The sequence below is a fragment of the Diadema setosum genome, chromosome 4, assembly GCF_964275005.1.
Source record: "Diadema setosum chromosome 4, eeDiaSeto1, whole genome shotgun sequence".
Taxonomy (NCBI): Eukaryota; Metazoa; Echinodermata; class Echinoidea; order Diadematoida; family Diadematidae; genus Diadema; species Diadema setosum.
Window position 1 is genome coordinate 17,204,367 of NC_092688.1, and position 12,766 is coordinate 17,217,132.

The 12,766-nt window shown below is 38.2% G+C and overlaps 1 protein-coding gene across 1 annotated transcript in view; it reads right to left on the reverse strand.

Moving 5' to 3' along the window:
* Nucleotides 1-6,904: 6,904 nt before the first annotated feature.
* LOC140226961 (protein yippee-like 2) overlaps nucleotides 6,905-12,766 on the reverse strand; it is a 52,217-nt gene continuing 46,355 nt past the window's right edge. Inside the window, exon 5 of the mRNA XM_072307394.1 lies at nucleotides 6,905-8,043. Coding sequence (XP_072163495.1) covers nucleotides 7,948-8,043 — 96 coding nt within the window. The 3' untranslated portion in view covers nucleotides 6,905-7,947. The remainder of the gene's footprint in view (nucleotides 8,044-12,766) is intronic.

Consider the following 12,766-nt stretch of genomic DNA (forward strand, 5'->3'; position numbering starts at 1 on the left):
GGTTAAGCTTCAATCAACAACATAAAAAAGATGCTAAAAAAAAGAAGAAATACTTGTTTTTCCCCCAAAGGACCATTACGATGAATACAGGAAATTGCGAAGAGCTTGTTACGCAGGATGTTGTTTATGTTTTAAGTTTGCACTCTCTGTTTTTAACTTTGGTGTTGCTTTCGAGGATGTAGGACAGACACGCCATTGCAAGACGGGATTTGATATAAATTCGCACATCTATACTGCACAACACAAGAGTACCATGTACCTGGTTTATATAGGGTTTGATGTATGGGACACTGACCGTGAAGATGTTGTCGGAATGTCCCGATTGTTTCCTGTCTATTATAATAGACACGTTGGTGATATATCCTTGTAAGTGTTTGTGAACGAGGATTTGCTTTTAATAGTGATAACTGTCTCACAGATAACGATGCGTGCTGTTTTTTTCAACCTCTCGTCCTTCTCTTTCTAATACTAGTAATCATCTTGTCATAACACAGACCGTCTCTCTCCGATTATTGTGCCTCCGTCCGGAAGCGTGCTGCCCGTCCGCCCGTCCGTCCGTCCGACCGTCCGTCCATCCGTCCGTCCGTCTGGTTATCATGATTTTGGTCGATATGTAGGCCTACTTGGCCCAGGAATGCTACATAGAGGTGTAGACGTGAAGACAAGCTATTAATCCATTACATCTCCCGGTCAAAGTTCAAAGTTCAACAAATTTGCACCCCCCCCCAAAAAAAAAAGCAACATTTTTTGTTTAAAATCTATGCACGCCTATATCTGCTCCACAAAATTGTAGAGCTTTCATTGCGATAGGCTAAGTGATGAAAACATTGTGTCACATGAAATGTTGGGATTTGAAATCATCCATCGCTGATGCAGATTACATAAAATAATGATGTCATCACCCCGAAAGTCTGCCAATGACCTATCAACAAACAAAACTCGACTACATTTCTTTTTCACAGGTGATATACCCCCCCCCCCCGGCATTTTGATCTTTGAAATCATATTGTTATTATTATCATTATTATTGTTAATAATAATAATAATAATAATAATAATAATAATAATAATAATAATAATGTTTATTATTATTGTTGTTATTATTATTATTATTATCATCATCATCATCATTATCATTATCATTGTTGTTGTACTGTAATCATACATCAGCAATTACGACTGTTATGGGAAAGAGATGGCACTTGCCAATATAGGGGAAGATTATTCTTATCTCTTCTCTTTAGTGTGCACATTATTACTGGGAGAGATGCGAGGTGATGATGAAATCACATCTTCCTTGCATTCTGTCATGATTCAATGATTCTGACCAATTAATGGCCATAGTTTAGTGGAAACGTGTGGAAGTTATTCACATTCTATAACTTGATTTATGTCTGATTTCGAGAATATTCTGTGATGCCGTTTGTTTGAATTTCCTCTGTGTGACAAAATGGATTTGAAAATTTAGCGTGATGGCGTTTTGAGTTAGGTCCATTGTGAGCTGAGCTGCGGTTGGGAACATCCAATCAGCTTCAGAGAGCAAAAGGCATGGGAAGTGTGGGTGGCGCATCATGTCACGTCTAGTAGGAAGGGGGGGGGGGAGGAGAGAAAACACGGCTCGTCATCATCACTGCACTTGAGACAAGTGACTGTTTGACTCATGTTCATTCATGTCTTTTGGCCGTTTATCCTTCTCTCCTTCTCCCTCTCTCTTTCTCTCTCTCCTCCTCCCGCTCTCTTCATTTACCTACATAATATTATACAGATATACCATATCTATTCTATCCCTTCTGGGCAGCAATAGATCAATTTGATTGGCCTACATTGGAAATCATTCATTGTGTATTTTTGTTATGTGATATATGTGATATATATATATATATATATATATATATATATATATATATATATATATATATATATATATATATATATATATATATATATATATATATATATATATGTATCATATATATGTATGATGTATATGTATATTAATATGTATATATATATAAACATATATATAATATATAGAGAGATATGGATAGATAGTAGGAGTGGTAGATAGATCTAGATATACTGTGGATAGATATAAAGAGCACTGATTTCAGTAATACTTTTGCTTTCTGAGAAAATATTTTGATCTAAATTTTGTGGAGTGTTCTGTACAGCTGCTTGTCAAAAACTGGTCATCTTCAAAGACTCACAAAGTAACATCACATGAACAACTGAAATTATCATCGCCACTACCACTGCAGCACTAACATCAACACCCTCATCATCGTCATCAACATCATCATGATCATCATCATGATCATCATCATCATCACATTCCTCCTCCTCATCACCACCATCATACTCCTCATCGTCGTTGTCTTCATCATGATCATGATCATCATCATCATCCTCCTCCTCCTCCTCGTCATCATAACCAAGTCAATTCTAGCATAAGCATCACATCAATCACCACCCAACTTCAACACCATCCCAACCATGTGCCAACCATCACAATCATCATCCATCAATATTTGTCCCCACTCTTTATCAACCATCCCTACTCATATCTCACAATTCTCCCACATCTGAAATCAGGACCACACAAACCATCTTCAAATAACCACACATGGGCTCATAAACACCTTTTTCTGGCTTTCACGAGACGATTTGCACAAATTTTATTACTTTTTTTTTCATAATTTCTCCTTTTCGTGTCATCACTCAGCAAAATACAAGTGTTGTTGTACTATTTACAGATTTTTTTACACAGGTGTTATTAAATACTATACACACAAATATATAATGTGAAGACATCACACAAGAGTTTCTACCAAACAATAACAGCAACCATATGTTTTGGACCACTGAAGTTGTCTTTTGACAGTAAACTTATAACAAACAATAAACACACACACACAAATGACCTTCTGGTTTATGAAAAGTTGATGAATTTCCACCTTGCAACTCTAAAGCATAGCCAGTCAAGTTAGCACTGTTCCTAATATACCCACGCACATACTGTAAAATTTCTAGACATTTAAACTGAGCAATATCTTTCGCAGTTATTATAAAAACAAAGTAATTAATTCAAAAGTATTATTAGCATAGAGCTACTTGGGTTAAAGGGAAACTCCTTTCTATGTTCTTATTCTCCTTGGTCAAAGTTTTAGTAAAAGCAGTATACTTGATAAAGTTTCCACGAAAATCAGGCTGCAAATAATGTTATGGCATTGTGCAATTCCACATGTTTTCATGAGGCAGTGATATTGGTCATAAAAACACATGCACAGAAGACAGAGCAATGTAAAGGCCTAACGAGCCTCCCATTGGGTTGGATACATGCAAATCATCATACAAATCATGTTGGTCAATAATTTAGCGACTGTAACACTATCTTAAAGACTTCTCATGCTCAGTCATTACAACTCAAAACAGAATTACCTTAAGCCAAGGCAATACATACTTTTGATGTATTCAATTTGAAAGAAAGAAATTTACTGAAGGCTTTTGTGCAAATCAATGAGAGAATTTTGCAACAATAATGCCATTATTTCTTCTACGATTTAATTTGCATTGAGGGCTGTGACCAGTATCCATACTGTTGTGAAAACATGTGAAATCTTCAACTTTCCTGACTTTCTATAACATTTGTGCAATGTTGATATAACTTCTACTGCTGCTTGTTGGCCACTACTTTTTTGTTTTATAAATCGCACTCAACTTGAACAGGGAGGCGGGGTCTCATCCAAAGGACCGTCTCACATAGCAACACGATAATGATACTGTACGGGGATTATTGTCACAGCCTCAACAGCAATCGGCTTGCTCTCCACAAACTCTTTAACTTAGCAAAGTCTCTAAATTTCTCTGCCGTGTAGTCTGAAATATCACATTTGAGTCATGTGACAAACTGTTGTCATGTGACAGATATATTCATGTGACAAAGGTAGTCATGTGTCATGCAAGCAAAGTCATTTGACGAGCATAGTATTGGGCAATGGCCGATTCAACTGAAGAGCCACGATACTGTGTAAGCAGACTGAAGTGGACAGGATAATTCAGCGTACATGATTTATAAGGATTTTGTAGCTTTCTCATCTGAAGAGCTTCTTCTGACGAAAAGTTGTTTTTTGAGCAAAATCACAAAAGTAAAAGAAAAAGGCTTTCGACTACTGGTAATGGCATGGTTTCATATGGCCACCCACTGGTAGATGCCATAGAAATAATGACCATGATGCCTCTTGCATATCAAAATAGGAATGGTCAATTTGTTGACCACTACACTGAGACAAAAATAGATGTTTTCTCGAAGAAAAGTAATTAAGAGATCAACTTCTCCTTTCTTTGGAGGATTTTCAATAACACCATGTCCTCGCTATAAATAAAAAGAAGTAGAGTTAAACAGGCAAAGCTGAAGAAAGTAGCTTTTCTTGGCTTCATCTGAAAAATGAAAGAAAAAAAATTGTCCTTTTGTACACAAAACAAAAAGAAGAGCATGATTTCCATTAAGGGGCAACCATTCTGAGGTACTCTGAATTCAACTGGTCACCATTTTCCCATCATTTGTCCAATTTTTGTTCAAATTTTCGAGAATCTGTTGCTGCTTCCTTTATACAGAAATCATGAAGTATACATCTTCTCAGGGCACACTGGGGCACATTGCCCTTTTAATGCCCCTTTATTTTTACACAGACATACACCCTTTATAGACCTCCTCCTCTTCCTCCTTTGTCTTTTGCCCACAGTAACTTTCTCAGTTGACAAAATTTAGACATGACATTCAGATGGTATAATATACTCTATAACATCTTAATACCTAATCACTTGGGATATTCAAAGACTGTTGAAAATTGCCCAAGATTATAAGTTGTGCAAATATTTGCCTCCAAATGCCACTCTGCGCAAATGCTTCTTCTTGATGTCAATGATCATCATCATTGGTTACAATCACTTTGGAAGTTTGTTTGTTTGTTTGGTTTTTTTTCCATCAAGAAATATTCAGCATCAAATGTGATACACTGAACAACCAAGTCCATTTGATACCAACCACATATGTAGCTCAGATGGTCTGGGCCTCATGTCGCAGGTATACAAGATAACAGACACTTGAACTTACGAGCTTCATCGCATGTTTGATAACTTGCAATAATGATGTTTTGCAATCATCTTAAAAGTGCTTGAGGCCGAGGTGCATGGTATTGACTTATACAAGGTGAAAATAAAAAAAGAATGGCCTGTGGCCAGACACCTAACACCTGGTTGCCACATGACGAACACCAACATGTAAAAGTTCCACGATCTGAATCAAACATAACCGGACATTACAGAAAAGGAAATAAATCAATAAATATTCAACCACATGTTGCCACTAATTGCCAAGTTTTTCAAAGATTCCACTTTTTTTTTTCTTCTTAAAAAAAGGTTTGTTACTTTCACAAGTAAACTTTGCACTTAAAGAGAGATCCGAAGATACTGATATAGTACAATTCTTCTATATGACAAGAAAAGTTACTCAGTCAAATATCTACAATGCACACTCTCTCTCATTCAGGCAATATCATTCTCTTCAAAGCACTCGCTTCCACGAAACACATGTTGCCATCCATACACACACAGCCACCCATACACATCCACGCAGACTCATCACATTCATCCGCACATATCCAAGTGTCTACACAAACTGTACGCATTTCATGAAAACACACGTATACCGTGTGTGCATGCACGTACACTCACACAAGCACTCATCACACACACACACACACACACGCAGACACACCACAAACCTCATAAAGCAAGCATACACTGACATTTGCATCTTCTTTCTTTCCCCATCAGTTTTAACATGCATGCAAGCAAAGTAGTGAAGGCAACTTATATTGTTACAATGCAATAACCGGTACAAGTATACATGTGAGTGTAATATTGTGCCAATGGTTAAAGTCCTCCTTCAAAATGTCCATAGACTACAAACACCCGAGAACCCTTTGCAAAAATCCACCAAGCAGACACATGCTCCACACAGCTCGTACTCATGCCAAAGACTGGTGGCAAGTGCAGACATAGAGAAAAAAAAACAAAGAAACCTGTGTATCAATGCATATTATACAGTACTCATTTTTCCTATACATCATGCAAAATTTTTGCCCTTACGCCTTGAATAAACAACAAGTCTCATGTAAAAGATGTGAAATTTACATCCGCGGCGCATCATTACACAGAAGACATTGATGATACACATTATTCTCTCTTTACGTTTTTTTTTTTTACTCCACTATCCTATAATATGCACATAAACTCATGCACAGACCAAGTAACCGCCATCTAAACTCTTACACCAGTAACACCTGTCACACTGGTTACACCGGTTACACTCAACACCTGCAGTGTAAAACCTTTATTTTACAATAGTAGGCCCCTCCTCCAAAGTAGCTCTGACAGAGTCGTGCACTGACTTCAGTGGTGGGAAAAAGTCTGCTTGTGTTGTGATGGTGGCCGGCACATGTCATGTGCATCAAGGAATCTTTGCTTGTAGAACGCTCCATGGTCCTTTGCCCTGCCGATGCTGCGGGTTGCTAGTCTACGAAATGTAACCACCTCCACTCGCTTCTCTGTCTCCGCTTCGCATACTCAAATCTGCTCCCCAAAAACCCATCAGCGTATAAACCAAAGCGCACCGTCACGTTGCCTCGAATGTCCACGCTGCATCACGCGACAAAAATGCTTGCGGTAGGTAAATCACATCTCATCTCATCTCGAAAACCCTTTGCTCAAAAACGCTCATGTGCCTGGCACCATTCCCGAAACATCCACACAGATGGCGAGAGTGGACGTAGAAAAACTGTGAAAAAGTCGTTTCGTTTGCAAACGCTGTCTCTGCCATTAGCACTTTGTTGCTCATTGCACGGAATCCTGGAAGTCACTTCCACCTTCAATTCAATTTGTCACATTGTTCAGTCACTTGTCACAAGCTTGGACAAACTTGCTTGCCTTTTTTCATTTTCCTTTGCCGCTCTGCTTTCGTTCAAAACAAATTCCATTCTCATAAGTCCATCTGTACTATACATACAGTTTTTGTTGCAACTATCTTTTTTTTAAATTAATTCTTCTTACCCTAAATGTGACTTAAAGATGCCTCTCACACACATTCAACTACTAAAAATGTAAATTAGAGTGAAAAAAAAAAACAACAACAAACAGATTGGACTATACCACAAGAATTGGATTGCCTTGATGGAAAAAGATAGAACTGACCAAAAGGGAAACATATTTACCAATTTGTTAGCCACTGACCAGTGGTCAGTATCCATGGTTTAGATAAAATAAAGCAACCAGCAGGACCTGACTGTGTACTTAGATGCTATAAACCTCACAGCGCACTTGAAACAGACATTAGTACGGGTGCTCTTCCAGGTGCCAGTGGGGGTGAATGGACATCTTTTTCCACTTTTATGACCAAAATAATACATCTGTGATGCCATGTCAGGAAACAACATGAGGCAAACCTCTGTTGTTAGCTGACAAATGTACAGCACAAGCGCCATATGAAAATCAATTTTGAAAACAAAACAAAACAAAATAAAACAAACAAAGAAATGGTGAGGTGAGGCAATAATTGGTCACATCAGTCCGTGCGGGTGAGCAGCATTCACGCTTTTGAAACTGAAGATCGGAAACGGTGCGAAACAGGAACGAAGAAGATAATGCAGCACCGAAGTACGACTAAGTGAGCGTGCGAAGCTGCAGGTGTACACGAGAAAGCGATCGCGCAGGAAATCAATCCATCGGCAAAAAGTCCACCGCTAGTTGATGTCGAAAGGCCCGGTGGTGTCCCATACTCACTCACAGTAGACGTTAATTGTTGCTTTTACACTGGTTGCTTTACATAGTTGCTGTCAGTTTTGCATCTCTTGTTGGCTTGGATGAAGTTTGCTGGTTGCCATGGTTATTTCAGTCACAATCCCATCCATTGTCTTTTATCATGTGGGCCAGCTCAATGATGTATTTGCCCTCCTTATACTTCTGGCTGTTCTCAAATGCATGCTCCTACAAGGGATGAGAAAGAAACAGAGAGAGGCAAACACACAAAGATGAGTTAAGTAAAGCAAGCTAGAAAAGCAAAAAGATGAAGATGAGCTAAGTTTTTATTTTCCAATCAATTATCTCCCTCTAAACAATTAAAAAAAAAAATCAGTTGTGTCCCACTGGTTCCTTTTTCCGACATGTCTGTTAAAGGGTGTGTACAGTTCTGGTTGAGGTGAGGATTTAGCTTTTAACGTTTTGCGAGATATTCAGAAACCACTCTATGAAATGTCAAAGAGCATGCAATTCTAAGGGGCATCAGAAGTTTATTTGATAAAAATCGGTTTTGAAATGGTTGAGATATCCAAAAACAAGGTGAAACAAAGAAATCCTAATAAAAAGCGTGGCCTGTTGTCTTTTATTATTATCACTTTTTTGGATATCTCAGCCATTTGAAAGCCAATTTTCATCAAATAAACGTTGAATCCTTCTTACAATTACATGCTCTTTCATATTTCATACGAGGTTTCTCATTATCTCACTTAGGAATGTTCAAAACATGAATCCCCGCCTCAACCAGTACTGTACAGTCCCTTTAAAATGTAGATCAGCAGTTGAAATCTTACAATTACATTTGTATGGAGGGAGACAACTGACAACTGATCATGTAAAAATCCCAGCACATGATCATATTTGACAAAAACCATATCTCATGAACACTGGAATCAAAGAGGGAGAATATGTATTTCCATGGTCATGTTTTTTCCCAGGATCCTCAAAGGGATTAGAGGAAAACTGAAAAAGAGTGAATGTCAGGGATGATAATCTTCATGTATGAATTAGAGTATAACAAATATATACTATCATATTCAAACTTTATGAATTGATTTACCTTACAGTCAAAGTGCTGTACTCACAATAAAGAGATAATGTATAATTTTTTAAAGAAAAACATTGGGCATGTCATTCCAACTGCAAAAAAAAAAAGGAATGAAAATAAAAACAAACAAATACAGCCACAAAAAATGTCTTGGCAGTGATTTCCTATTATACAATACTAGTATTTCCTTTTACAAGATAATAGAAAAAAAAAATCAGATGTAGACAAAACATCAAACAAAAATGTCAGGAAACTTGTCCACTTATCTCACACACTACCAGGACTTTTTAATATTTACAAAACATATATGCGGGCAATAAATGAGGTCATTTCTAAAAACATAAACAGCACACAATGTCTTCCTAATCACCTCATTGCTTGAGGAAATATGCGGGGAAATACCATCTACAATGTAGTACTGATTAAACAATGTCGCAAGAAAATTGATAATAATGTCTTTCAAAATGTGTAATGCACGGATGCATCACAAAGAAGACAGCTCAGAAGGGGGAATAAAAACCCACAAAATATACCCAGCATTGTTGAAAGGATAATATCTTCCGGTATTCCTGTGCTAAATCTTTCAAGGAATCTCTCTATGTGTTTGAAATATATGCAGCACTGGCAGAATATGGCTATTCCGAGAACTCTTGATGGTATTTTCTCCCCATAAGAAAAACAATTTAGGGCAGAGTGCCACTTTCTAGGAAAGCTGTCCATTTTCTGGTGTATTGCTGCATGCGCCTTTGACATTTCATTTTTTTTTTTTCTACATCTGGACCTATGCATCATGGATTGATTTCATTCCAATAAAGGGCCAAGTCTGGGGAAATTCAGTTTGCTACCATGAACTGTATTTTATTATTATTATTATTATCATTTATTCCTTTTCTCTGAATCATCTATTTTGGAGGAGATGAAGACTTGGGGCTGAGGAAGAAAATGACAATGAAATACAACAGCACTCAATAGTCTCTCCTCAGAAATGAGTTCCTCGCCGTAAAATTGGTTTGCAGAAGAGGAGAGAAGACCTCCTCTCTGAAAAAAAACCCCAAACAAACACACAAACAGAGCTAGAAGACAAACACATATAAAAATTTCCAGTTTTCCAATTCACGGCGTATCTGAATACGAGGATAGATGATTTCCAGGCATGCCTGAAATACATACAATTTCATAACAAACTCAGCTGCTACTATTGTAGATTGCTTGTAAGAAATAATCTGTGATGCTCATGTTTTGATCACAAGTTGCATTCCCCCCCCCCCCCCTGAAAAACAGTATGACCAATATTGAATCTCTATGCATGTAAGTTATATTCAGACAGGGGAGTCTATAACCAAAGCTTTATATCAACACAAGAAATATTTCAATAGTATTCACTGAAACATAAGAAGCCAAAAAGCAAGTAATTTTCACTGCAGCCATGATCTATTGGACATAGACTCACGTGCTAATATTGTTGGGAACTGGATAATTTTGACATTTCGTCTCCTGTAACTGTGGCTTGCGTGTTAACTCAAATTTACATCAAATATTTTGGACTGCAGTCTGTATTGTATACATATTCAACATAACAAAAAGCTTACACTGAATTATCTCTTGACATCATCCTTATCCTGCACGGGTATGTGTGTGTGTGACAGTGTGTGTGTTTTATTCATTTATACGGGGCGAGGCATGCATCTCTATGAATAACAGCAACGTGCAATCATTGCGGCAAATATTTGTCGCCGAACCATCACGCATGTCCCAACGCCAGCTGATCAACCTCTATTGAATTTTCCCGTGGTCGTGTCATAACCGCTCCTTATGGAGCAGGCGTGGGTCGGTGACGTCACCCAGGATGCACATCACAGTCAGGAACAAGCCTTTTGTTGTTTTTCAATTGATTTCAATGGGTAGCGAGTGAATTGGAAGGTGTGATTCTACGGTGTCTGGGCCTTTGCTGCTACAGTTAAAGGACGGAAGACATCAAAGATGTGGAAGCTGAGGTGCCATTTTTCTCACCTCCTATACTATGCCCATTAACAAACGCAGTAGCACAGAAGGGTATTGCTGTTGGCTCCCCCCACCCATGCATAATTGAAAAAAAAAAAAAAAACAACTTTTATTCACATATTAGACACATCATCTGAAGAAAAAAAACAAACACCAAACAAACAAACAAACTAAGATGACTCTCATTTCCTTGGTTCTAATTTTTTCGATCTTTCTGCTTACTTGTCCTACTCAGAGAACAGTAGAGGGAAAAAATCTATACATATTTCTTTTGTTGTTTCTTTTTCTGGATAGCCATAATATATTTCCATGTACAATACACATCTCGGGCATACACTGTCACATGATCTTTGCTTTGCTTCTCAATTGTTTCAGTGCTATATAGTTTTCTCTATTATTGTCCAGTACTTGGAAAAAAGGATTTTCCACAGGGCATAATCATACGCCTGCCTCTGAGGGAAGCTATACGGGGATTTCCCAGAATTTGATTTTTACAGAGGAATATGAGTGAGAGAGAGGCAAGCCTCATAGCCATCTGTTCCGTTTCTCCTGTAGGATGGAGTATCTATCAAATGTACATTCACCTCAATGCCACTGGGGCATGGCGGCAGAGACACAGGGGCAGATATTTCTGGGTACATCATGGCAAAGTCATCCCTGTATCTGAGGAGCGGCTAATCAAAAGGGTACGGGGAAGCTAATGCGGGTATGTGTCATCATTACCCAGTGCTCTCTGATGTGGCTCCATTAGATAATGTCCACATTGTCGTCATGGCAACAATGTTACCTCTTTGGTAAAATAGTCTCTTTCACACCAGCACTGCATGCGCTGCAGCTTTCAGTATCATTGTACTCGCCAAAATGAAAACAGAGAAAAGCTTTTGATTGCTATTCATCTTTCAATAATGAATACCAATCGTTCATTTGTTGTTGTTGTTGTTGTTGTGCTGATACAAATCTGCAAAGTATCCATGGAATACTTGACACAGCACCAGAAGTTCAAAATCTTGGGAGTCTGCATGGCAGACTAGACTCTGCCGAACCCTGACTGTGGATGAACTGCCGGTGCCCCTTCCTCCATCAGCTAATTAACCCATGCCATGACTGCCTACCTTTGTTAACCACTGCACTCACAGACACGCTGGGATATGGGAACATCTGCACGGTGGTGGTGGCGGGCTGGCCCAATCATGCCATTAAGGGGCGAGTGATTTTCAGCATGGCTTCATCTTTCTTCATTAAACAAAGGTGTGGGGAGAAAACTCTAGACCGGTGGCTAAACCACAGGGGGTGTCAGGAGACAATTTTTTTATGGCATAATGAATAACATAAACTCTTGCACTTTGCAAAACTCCTCCAAATACCCAATGGCATAAAATGCCTAAATACAGCATCATAAGAGTGAGTCCTTAGATGCTAGAGACTATAAATATATCATTGCCACTGACAATTTTGACTATGTCCAGGACTATGACACACACTCATAAAAAAAAGAAAAAAACAGCAACAAACAAACATATCATTCACCTTGACCAATATTTGATTTACCAGTGGTACTCCCAGGGTTTGTATCTATTTAGAGCAATATTATCATGTGTTAATATCTCCTTTAGATAACCCTGAACAAGGCCGACTCTAAAATTGGACATATTTGTGGAAGATAAGGTTGATATGGCACTATGAGTAGAATGGCATGATACTGCAGTCACTGAGGTCTATCGGCCCTACTTTTGTGAGCATGGGAGGTGAACTGAAATCTCTATGGTGTATAGCTTCTAGCTCATACATAAGACAATACATTCAATAAGTAACAGTATGTGTCTATTATGTCGACACCAAGAGTACACACTCCCTTCTAAAAAAAAA